Consider the following 11,863-nt stretch of genomic DNA (forward strand, 5'->3'; position numbering starts at 1 on the left):
GTAATCCTGTTCTGGAGGTCATGCTACTAGATCATGATGAACCTACGAACTATGAAGAAGCGATGGTGAGCCCAGATTCCGTAAAGTGGCTTGAAGCCATGAAATCTGAGATGGGATCCATGTATGAGAACAAAGTATGGACTTTGGTTGACTTGCCCGATGATCGGCAAGCAATTGAGAATAAATGGATTTTTAAGAAGAAGACTGACGCTGATGGTAATGTTACTGTCTACAAAGCTCGACTTGTCACAAAAGGTTTTCGGCAAGTTCAAGGAATTGACTACGATGAGACCTTCTCACCCGTAGCGATGCTTAAGTCCGTCCGAATCATGTTAGCAATTGCCGCATTTTATGATTATGAAATTTGGCAAATGGATGTCAAAACTGCATTCCTGAATGGATTTCTGGAAGAAGAGTTGTATATGATGCAACCAGAAGGTTTTGTCGATCCAAAGGGAGCTAACAAAGTGTGCAAGCTCCAGCGATCCATTTATGGACTGGTGCAAGCCTCTCGGAGTTGGAATAAACGTTTTGATAGTGTGATCAAAGCATTTGGTTTTATACAGACTTTCGGAGAAGCCTGTATTTACAAAAAGGTGAGTGGGAGCTCTGTAGCATTTCTGATATTATATGTGGATGACATATTACTGATTGGAAATGATATAGAATTTCTGGATAGCATAAAGGGATACTTGAATAAAAGTTTTTCAATGAAAGACCTCGGTGAAGCTGCTTACATATTAGGCATTAAGATCTATAGAGATAGATCAAGACGCTTAATTGGACTTTCACAAAGCACATACCTTGACAAAATTTTGAAGAAGTTCAAAATGGATCAAGCAAAGAAAGGGTTCTTGCCTGTGTTACAAGGTGTGAAATTGAGTAAGACTCAATGCCCGACCACTGCAGAAGATAGAGAGAATATGAAAGATGTTCCCTATGCATCAGCCATAGGCTCTATCATGTATGCAATGCTGTGTACCAGACCTAATGTGTGCCTTGCTATAAGTTTAGCAGGGAGGTACCAAAGTAATCCAGGAATGGATCACTGGACAGCGGTCAAGAACATCCTGAAATACCTGAAAAGGACTAAGGATATGTTTCTCGTATATGGAAGTGACAAAGAGCTCATCGTAAAAGGTTACGTTGATACAAGTTTTGACACTGATCCGGACGATTCTAAATCGCAAACCGGATACGTGTTTACATTAAACGGTGGAACTGTCAGTTGGTGCAGTTCTAAACAAAGCGTCGTAGCGGGATCTACATATGAAGCGGAATACATAGCTGCTTCGGAAGCAGCAAATGAAGGAGTCTGGATGAAGGAGTTCATATCCGATCTAGGTGTCATACCTAGTGCATCGGGTCCAATGAAAATCTTTTGTGACAATACTGGTGCAATTGCCATGGCAAAGGAATCCAGATTTCACAAAAGGACCAAACACATCAAGAGACGCTTCAACTCCATCCGGGATCTAGTCCAGGTGGGAGACATAGAGATTTGCAAGATACATACGGATCTGAATGTTGCAGACCCGTTGACTAAGCCTCTTCCACGAGCAAAACATGATCAGCATCAAAGCTCCATGGGTGTTAGATTCATTACAGTGTAATCTAGATTATTGACTCTAGTGCAAGTGGGAGACTGAAGGAAATATGCCCTAGAGGCAATAATAAAGTTATTATTTATTTCCTTATAATCATGATAAATGTTTATTATTCATGCTAGAATTGTATTTACCGGAAACATAATACATGTGTGAATACATAGACAAACAGAGTGTCACTAGTATGCCTCTACTTGACTAGCTCGTTAATCAAAGATGGTTATGTTTCCTAACCATGAACAATGAGTTGTTATTTGATTAACGAGGTCACATCATTAGTAGAATGATCTGATTGACATGACCCATTCCATTAGCTTAGCACCCGATCGTTTAGTATGTTGCTATTGCTTTCTTCATGACTTATACATGTTCCTATGTCTATGAGATTATGCAACTCCCGTTTACCGGAGGAACACTTTGGGTACTACCAAACGTCACAACGTAACTGGGTGATTATAAAGGAGTACTACAGGTGTCTCCAATGGTCGATGTTGGGTTGGCGTATTTCGAGATTAGGATTTGTCACTCCGATTGTCGGAGAGGTATCTCTGGGCCCTCTCGGTAATACACATCACATAAGCCTTGCAAGCATTACAACTAATATGTTAGTTGTGAGATGATGTATTACGGAACGAGTAAAGAGACTTGCCGGTAACGAGATTGAACTAGGTATTGGATACCGACGATCGAATCTCGGGCAAGTAACATACCGATGACAAAGGGAACAACGTATGTTGTTATGCGGTCTGACCGATAAAGATCTTCGTAGAATATGTAGGAGACAATATGGGCATCCAGGTCCCGCTATTGGTTATTGACCGGAGACGTGTCTCGGTCATGTCTACATTGTTCTCGAACCCGTAGGGTCCGCACGCTTAAGGTTACGATGACAGTTATATTATGAGTTTATGCATTTTGATGTACCGAAGGTTGTTCGGAGTCCCGGATGTGATCACGGACATGACGAGGAGTCTCGAAATGGTCGAGACATAAAGATTGATATATTGGAAGTCTATGTTTGGACATCGGAAGTGTTCCGGGTGAAATCGGGATTTTACCGGGTTACCGGGAGGTTACCGGAACCCCCCGGGAGCCATATGGGCCATCATGGGCCTTAGTGGAAAGGAGAAAGGGGCAGCCCAAGGGGGCTGCGCGCCTCCCCCCTTCCCCTAGTCCTATTAGGACTAGGAGAGGTGGCCGGCCACCTCTCTCCCTCTTTCCCCCTTGGGAATCCTAGTTGGAATAGGATTGGGGGGGGAGTCCTACTCCCGGTAGGAGTAGGACTCCTCCTGCGCCACCTCCTCCTGGCCGGCGCCTCCTCCCCCCCTTGGCTCCTTTATATACGGAGGCAGGGGCACCTCTAAACACATAAGTTGACACAAGTTGATCCACGTGATCGATTCCTTAGCCGTGTGCGGTGCCCCCTGCCACCATATTCCTCGATAATACTGTAGCGGAGTTTAGGCGAAGCCCTGCTGCTGTAGTTCATCAAGATCGTCACCACGCCGTCGTGCTGACGAAACTCTTCCCCGACACTTTGCTGGATCGGAGTCCGGGGATCGTCATCGAGCTGAACGTGTGCTCGAACTCGGAGGTGCCGTAGTTTCGGTGCTTGATCGGTTGGATCGTGAAGACGTACGACTACTTCCTCTACGTCGTGTCATCTCTTCCGCAGTCGGTCTGCGTTGGGTACGTAGACAACACTCTCCTCTCGTTGCTATGCATCACATGATCCTGTGTGCGCGTAGGAAATTTTTTGAAATTACTACGAAACCCAACAGAGAGCACAAGATGTAAACCCCCCTATGTACCTTTTAATTTTTTTCTTTTGTTCCAGTAGACTTGAGGGTTGCTTTCTATGTTAGCTTGGTGTAGTTCAGCTCCAGGATAGTTTTGTGTTTCTTGCTGAGACAGCTTGGTGTGCTGTGCTCCGCGGGCTGTATTGGTGAATGCTTGTCACACTGGTTTTGTTGCTTGCAATGGAACCGGGGCTGCGTGCCCTTTTGCTCTAAAAAAAAGTCTACTCAACATGCAAACATGCATGATAATTGTCATACTATTATGCCATTTATATTTAATACATATTTTTACAACTATACAACAATCAGACACAATAAATCATATGTATCTTTAGTTTAGTACTCATACTATTACTCCAAATATTCATGTTCAATACAACCAAATCACATTGAAATATTGCAAAACATTCTCACAACAACGTGTCGGGGTATTTCTTGCTTAACGAAATGTTGCCTCGCCAAAAAAATTAACTAAATACAGACACATGTGATTCTATTCTTTTGGAGCTTTCTCCTTCTTGTCAATACTCTACAGCCTCATCCTACAATGTGCAATTTCCAGAGCAACCTCAACTTGTATGAATGACACCCTTCGTAGATTTGGGAATTTGTTTCCCTGTGTTAATCATCCAAAAATCGTGTTTGGATGGCCGATTGGCTCGAATGAAGGTGGCCTGTATTTGTTGTCTCTGCTCCTTATGCAAAAGAATGTCAAAAAATATGGCACATGATTAAAGTTTGGCTAGGGCACACATGGTACATGAAAGAGGAATGCGTAAAAAATATGTCATCGATGCTTGGGCCATATTTTTCCGAGGAAAGTCTTTTCTTCAAATTTTTTCCGCATGATCTACTATGTCAATTTCTTTCTTATTTACTGCATCGAGCAAATCTTTTGCCTCAAGTTCAATTTTTTTTAGAGTAAAATGCATCTGGTGTCATACTTGTGTCGAAAGCTTACTTTAGTCACTATATACGCATTTCAGTGATTATATGATCGCCGAGTATAATCATCTAAAAGCATATACTTCCTCTATCCCATAATATAAAAACGTTTTTGGCACTACACTAGTATTAAAACGTTTTTATATTATAGGACGGAGAGAGTATATTGACTGTATTCTGGAGTATAATGATCAAAGTGAATTTTCGACAAAGCACGATGACCGCCGACCGCCGATGCATTTTACTCCTTTTACAAAGCTGTCAATGACCGTCGAGGGTGCTTGAAGCTGCATATACGTTCTGTCCGGCACTCTACCGGCACAGGAAACAGAGGAGTTTCGTTGAGTACGGTGCAGCATTTGCGATTTGAACGCAGTCCGTTTCACTAATCTGTCCGAGTAAATTAAGCAAGGAAACAACCCACCGCAAGCGGAAATTTTCTACCCTCAACTTTACTTAACCGTAACCACTCTACTACCATATATAGTTAATTAAATCCAGATGCAGAAGCGGACGTGAGACGGCACGAAAGCCACTAAAAAAGCGTCCATGACGCTCCTTCAAGACACTATAAAATCCAAACATACGCAATAGTAATCACAACGCAAAACACAGATAAGTCCTCACTAGTCTCCACCGTCCTGTACTAGGCTACTTGCACAGGCACACGCAGATTGATCCCAACAATGGCGAGCCGTTCTCTCACCCCTTTCCAGCTCACTGCCACCCTCTTCGTGGCACTCCTTGCCACGTGTCATGCTGGCAGTATCGCCGTGTACTGGGGCCAGAACGACGGTGAGGCATCGTTGGCTGAGACGTGCGCGTCTGGGAACTATGAGTTCGTCATCCTCGCTTTTCTCCCGAAATTCGGCAAGAGCCAGACGCCGCAGCTGAACCTTGCCAGCCACTGCGACCCTTCCTCCGGTGGATGCAGAAGCCAGAGCAAGGACATCAAAGAGTGCCAGAGCCGCGGCGTGAAAGTCCTGCTCTCCATCGGCGGTGGTGACGGTAGTTACGGTCTCTCGTCCCCCGGCGACGCACGGCAAGTTGCCATGTACCTCTGGAACAACTACCTGGGTGGTGCGTCCTCGTCAGGTCCCCTCGGCGATGTCATGCTCGACGGCATTGACTTTGACATCGAGCAAGGCAGCGCCAAGTTCTGGAACGATCTTGCCACTGACCTGAAGAATTTGGGAAAGAACGGAGGCAAGACCGTCTTGCTGAGCGCGGCTCCGCAGTGCCCATTCCCGGATGAATGGGACAGCGGTGCGATCAACACGGGACTGTTTGACTTTGTGTGGGTGCAGTTCTACAACAACGAGGAATGCCAGTTCAGTGCGGGACGCGGGGCATTCATGGATGCGTGGAAGAAGTGGGAGTCGGTGCCGGCCGTGAAGATCTTCCTGGGGTTGCCAGCCTCCAAGGACGCGGCAGGCACGGGGTTTGTCCCTGCCGGAGAGCTCACCTCACGTGTGCTGCCGCTCATCAAGGGCTCTCCAAAGTACGGTGGTGTCATGCTATGGTCCAAGTTCTATGACGACCGCACGGGCTACAGCTCCGCCATCAAGAGCGACGTGTGATTCTCACTAATATGTTCGCCCGAGCAGTGTGTTGCATGTGGGTATCTTTGTAAGTACCATGTTCTTTGGTCTTTTCATCTTTGTGCTTATGTATTTGTGTGTGGATATTCTTTGTCCATATCTCAAATTTGTTACTGGATGTAAAACAAAGGTTTTGGGGGAACTGGTTCGTCCCTCTATGGGATGGCCTATCACATATATATAATGGTGTCATACAAGTCCTATACCAATACGGTATGGATTACACAGTAAGACTACAATACAAAGTCTAACACCCTCCCTCAATCTCAACTCACTCCTGAAGCATCTAGGAGGTTGAGATTGCGCCTACAGGCCTCAAACATGGGAGAAGGTAGAGGCTTGGTGAAGATGTCTGCAAGTTGATCTTTTGAAGAGATAAACCTGACTTGTAGTAGCTTCTATACGACACGTTCTCTCACAAAATGATAGTCAATCTCAATGTATTTGGTTCGTGTATGGAACACCGGGTTTGCTGACAGAAACGTAGCACCGATGTTGTCATACCAAAGGACCGAAGGATGTGGCTGAGCAACTCCTAGCTCTCGAAGTAGGGACTCAATCCATATGAGTTCGGCAGTTGCATTGGCAACTGACTTGTACTCGGCCTCTGTGCTGCTGCGGGAAATAGTGGCTTGCTTGCGTGCACTCCAGGCGATATTATTAGGCCCCAAGAACACAGCATGTCCCCCTGTAGATCGCCTGTCATCTAGACATCCAGCCCAATCAGCATCCGAGAATGCAGAAAGAACTCCGGAGGAACCGGGGCGCAGGTGAAGACCAAAGGAGACAGTGAGACGCACATAGCGCAGTATGCGCTTCACAGCAGACCATTGCACATCAGTAGGTGCATGAAGATATTGGCACACCCTGTTAACCGCAAAGGAGAGAACAGTATGCGTGATCGTCAGATATTGCAGGCCACTAACGATACTCCTGTACTTAGTAGCATCCACAGGAGATAGAAGAGTACCATCATCAGTTGAAAGTTTGTCGGTGGAGGACATGGGTGTAGGTGAAGTCTTGCACTTGAGCATAGCAGCATGACTCAAGAGATCAAGAGAGTACTTCTTCTGGGTGAGAGCCAAACTGCCACGAGACTGATGAGCGACTTCAATACCCAGAAAGAAATGAAGTTTTCTCAAATCCTTAACTGCGAAATCACGACCAAGCACAGTCACAAGAGCATCAGCTGTCGTCGGAGAGGAGCTAACCAGGACAATATCATCCGCGTACATAAGGAGGTACATGGTCAAACTCGGTCGCTAAAACATGAATAGCGAAGTATCAGTTGTCGAAGGAATGAATCCATGAGTGCGTAGAGCTGAAGCCAAACGAGCATGCCAGGCACGAGGTGCCAGTTTCAGTCCATAGAGAGCCTTGGTCTGATGACAGAGATGATGAGGCTGAGTGTGATCAACAAATCCAGGTGGTTGCCTCGTGTAAACCTCCTCTTCAAGCAATCCATGAAGAAAAGTGTTTTGCACGTCAAGCTGGCGGAGAGACCATCCACAAGAAACTGCCAGAGACAGAAGAAGTCGAATGGTGGTAGGCTTGACAACTGGACTGAATGTATCCTCGTAATCCAGACCCTGACGCTGTTTAAAGCCCTTAGCCACGAGACGCGCTTTGTAGAGCTCAGTGGAGCCATCAACATGTTTCTTCACCTTGAAAACCCACTTCGAATCGATGATGTTGACACGAGGTGGAGGGGGAACAAGTGTCCAGGTCTTATTCTCTAAAAGAGCATGATATTCTTGTTCCATAGCAGCCCACCAGTGTGAGATACTCATAGCGGCTTGATAACTGCGTGGTTCGGCGGTTGGATCATCCACAGCATGAGCCAGGAAAGTAGCAAGGTATGTGACCGTGCCATCGGTGTGTTCCTTGGGACGAGCAATGCCACTGCGACTGCGTGTGTGTGGATGCCGTGGAGCAGCGAACACCTGGGCAGGCGGGGCCGGCAGGACATCCGGAGCGGGCGAGGCCTCCGGAGCAGGCGAGGCCGGGCCAGGGGACGCCAGCGAAGATGGCCCGGGCGACGGCAGGCCCGGCGATGTTGGCCCGGGCGGCGTGTGAGTCGCTGCAGGCCCAGGCAACGTAGGCGGCAGCGACGCCCCTGCAGATGGCGGGGGTGACGACGGAGGAGAAGCTAGGCGAGGAGGCGGCGACGAAGGCCGCTCCGTTGTGAGCTCCGACCTAGCCACCACAGTATCCGATGCAAACTCCGGCCCAGTCGGAGTGGTAGACAGGGCTCCTGAGACGGAGTCGAGGGCTGGAGGCAGTGCGGGCGTATGCACCGACCGATCGCCGTGTGCCACGGGTGGCGTAGTGGGTCCGTCAGGGAGAAGTTCCAGGCGAACTCCGCGTCCAGTTCATGCACCATGATTAGGTAACAACACAGGCGAATATGCAACATTTTCAAATTGGCCAGGCATAAGAGGAGATGAATGCATAGATGGTGCCATGATAGATGATTGAGGCATGGCAGAAAACGGGAAGACGTTCTCATCGAAAACAACATCCCAAGAGATGAAGACTCGATTTGTTGGGACATGGAGACACTTGTAGCCTTTGTGGAGAGAACTATACCCCAAGAACACACACTTTTTGGAGCTAAACTCAAGTTTGCGATCATTATAAGGACGAAGATGAGGCCAGCAGGCACACCCGAACACCTTGGAAAAGGTATAGTCAGGAGTTTCACCCAAAAGAAACTCAATAGGAGTTTTCATATTAAGAACACGCGTAGGTAATCTGTTAATGAGAAAACACGCGGTGGCAAAAGCATCACTCCAAAAGCGAAAAGGTACAGAAGCATGAGTAAGAAGTGTGAGGCCGGCTTCAACTATATGGCGATGTTTGCGCTCAACAACGCCATTCTGCTGATGTGTATGTGGGCATGACAAACGATGGGAGATCCCAATCTTATTAAAGAAGGTGTTGTGGTTGCGATATTCGCCCCCCCCCCCCAATCTGACTGAACATGGATAATTTTATGCTTGAGTAAACGTTCAACATGCAATTGAAACTGAATGAATATATCAAACACATCAGATTTACGCTTGAGAAGATAAAGCCATGTGAAACGACTATAGGCATCAACAAAACTGACATAGTAGTTGTGACCACTAACAGATGTTTGTGCCGGACCCCACACATCAGAAAACACAATTTCAAGAGGACTCTTTACTTCTCTAGTAGATGAAACAAAAGGTAGTTGATGACTTTTGCCTTGTTGACAGGCATCACACACAGACATCTCTTTATTGCTAGACTCTAATGGCAGCCCATGGCGGTGGAGTATGTGGCAAACGATGTGTGTGGCAGGGTGACCAAAACGAGAGTGCCACCGGGAAGGCGACACACGAACACTGCTGAAGACGTACGGGGCGGATGGATCCTCCAAACGGTACAAGCCTTGGCTCAAGCGACCACTAAGCAAAACGTCTCGGGTTGCTCGGTCCTTAACAAAAAGATTAAAAGGGTGAAATTCACATAGGACATAATTATCAAGGTTGAGCTTAGGGACAGATAAAAGATTACGAGTCACCGAGGGAACCCGCAAAACATTACGAAGATGAAGCTGCCTAGAAGGATGACTAGTTAAAAGAGATGCTTGGCCAATGTTAGAGATGGGCATACCTACACCATTGGCAGTGTGAACCTGATCGTGCCCGTAGTAGGGCTGGTAGGTGGAGAGTTTGTTGAGCTCGTCCATCATGTGATCCGTGGCGTCGGTGTCCATGTACCAGGCTGGATCAACAGGATAGGACGGCGTGTACCCCTGTTCGATGCGCGGGTCCTTTCCCTTGGTGGCGATGTGGGCGGTCGGGTGGTAGTGAGGTGGGAAGCCGAGGCGGCAGCGGGGGGCCCAAAGTCTGCCATGGAAAACTGGAGCTCGTTGCCCTTGCCGTCATTGCCGATGCCAAGGAAGCTTCTCTGAAAGCGGCGGTGACACTTGGAGGCGACATGGCGTTCACGACCATATAGCTGGCACACCACCCGAGAGTTCGGACCCCCACCCAGGGTTAATGCAGGGGGTGGGCGGCCTTGCCAGGCGACAGAGCGGGGGAGCGCTGGCCGCGAGAAGCCCAGAAGGCCGCCGGCTGTGCGGTGATGGTGGCGGAGGTACGACGAGCCTCAACGCGTTTCTCGGTGAAGAGGAGGCGTGAGTAGAGCTCGTGTGGGGGCATCGCTGGCTTGGCGTTGTGAACAGCCTCGGTGAGATTGTTGTAGTTGGCGTCGAGACCTTTGATGGCAAAGCCAGCGAACTCCTCGTCGCTGAGCTGCCGACCGATGGAGGTGAGTGTATCCGCCAACACCTTCATCTTGTTGAAGTAGGTCGTGGCAGAGGAGTCTAGCTTCTTGATGTCGGCGAGCTCGCTGCGAAGGGCCATCGAGCGGGAGGTAGAGACCTTAGCAAAGGCATGCTCCAGGGTCGTCCAGGCGTCCATAGAGGTGGCGGCGAAGAGGCAGAGGTTGGCGACCCAATCGCCGAGGGAACCCTGGATGGCAGAAAGAATCGCCTGGTCCTGCTGCACCCACATACGGTGTTTCGGGTTGATGGCCGGACCATGGATGGTAGGGATGACCTGTGAGGACACGGTAGCGAACCATCAATAAAAAACCCTAGGAGAGACCGGCTGCGGAGCAGCGGTAAGACCTTGGCTCGCCAGAACAAGTAGTTGTCCAGCTTGAGTCTGATGGCGATCAAGTTGTCGAAGTGGAACGGCCCGGTGGGCGTAATGACGCCAGCAGCAGGGGCGGTGGGCGGCGGAGCCGCGACGGGGACCACGGCAGCGACCGACGTCGCGGGTGACAACGCGGGTAGGGTCAGGATCGCGGCTGCGGGCGGGGCCGTGAACGAGGCCACAGGTGGCACCGCGGGTAGGACCTCCCCCGAGGCTGCCGGGATGACGACAAGTGTCAAGAAGGAGCCGGTTGAGGCCACGGGTGGCACGGGAAGAACCGACATCACGTCACCGGAGGTTGCGGGCGACGACGGCGGGATCAGCGCGGAAAACATGGAGCTAACAGCAGTGGTGCTGAAGAACTGGGGCACCGACGGAGCCAGGGGATGAGTTGGTAGGTTGAGGAGGGCGGCAAGCGACGCAGGGATCGACCCGAAGGTTGATTGGCCGGCTTGGCCGGCTGCACTGTCGGATAAGTTCCAGGTGAAACCCCAACTTTGAGGCCTTCTTTGGTTTGGAGGAATTTCGTAGGAATTTTAGAGGATAAGATTCTTATAGGATTTTTTCCTTTAGAGCCCTTTGGTTCATAGGAATAGATTCCTATTTCTACATAGGATTGATTCCTATTCTTCATATTTCATAGGAAAATAAAAATGAGCCTAAACTCAATGAAAAAATTCCTTTGTTGTTAACCAAATGACATCTCGTTTTCTATTCCTACTCATAGGATTTGAGATACATGTCATATCATTTCCTACAAAATTCCTATTCCTACGATAATCCTATCCTATGAACCAAAAGAGGCCTGACTTTGATGATTGTCGGCGACGATGATGTTTTTTGACGTCGTTCCCTCTTGCAGGCATTGTTGTGAAGCTCCAACCACCCACCATCATGGCCTTGTGTTCTTTCAGATGAAAACTCAAGGTTTGGCCTTGGGAAAATGAGTCGAGCAGCCTCGGAGGCCAGGTAGGTGATGGTGGATTGCATATCATGCATTGTCGTTTTGCCGGTGTGGGAGGCGGCTTTTGGGGCGGCAGCCATTGAACGTTCATGGACTGGGCACAGCTGAACGTATGTATGGTTTTCAGTCTGGTGCCAGACTTTATTTTATTTTCTAATAGAATTGCAAGAAACTCTTGGCTAGGGTTCGTTAGAAAATGAGGGAGGCTTTGATTTTGAAGCAGAGGGTGGAAGCAGAGCAAGGTGACAACATAATC

The 11,863-nt window shown here is 48.5% G+C and overlaps 1 protein-coding gene across 1 annotated transcript; it reads left to right on the forward strand.

Moving 5' to 3' along the window:
• Positions 1-5,037: 5,037 nt before the first annotated feature.
• On the forward strand, positions 5,038-5,931 carry LOC119272349 (acidic endochitinase SE2-like). Its single transcript, XM_037553856.1, has one exon. The coding sequence runs from the start codon at positions 5,038-5,040 to the stop codon at positions 5,929-5,931; it is 894 nt and encodes a 297-aa protein (XP_037409753.1).
• Positions 5,932-11,863: the final 5,932 nt, after the last annotated feature.

Source organism: Triticum dicoccoides, chromosome 3A (genome assembly GCF_002162155.2).
Source record: "Triticum dicoccoides isolate Atlit2015 ecotype Zavitan chromosome 3A, WEW_v2.0, whole genome shotgun sequence".
Taxonomy (NCBI): Eukaryota; Viridiplantae; Streptophyta; class Magnoliopsida; order Poales; family Poaceae; genus Triticum; species Triticum dicoccoides.

What these genes read in the sequence shown, in the direction of transcription:
- LOC119272349 (XM_037553856.1), top strand. Translation starts at nt 5,038, where the DNA reads ATGGCGAGCCGTTCTCTCACCCCTTTCCAGCTCACTGCCACCCTCTTC.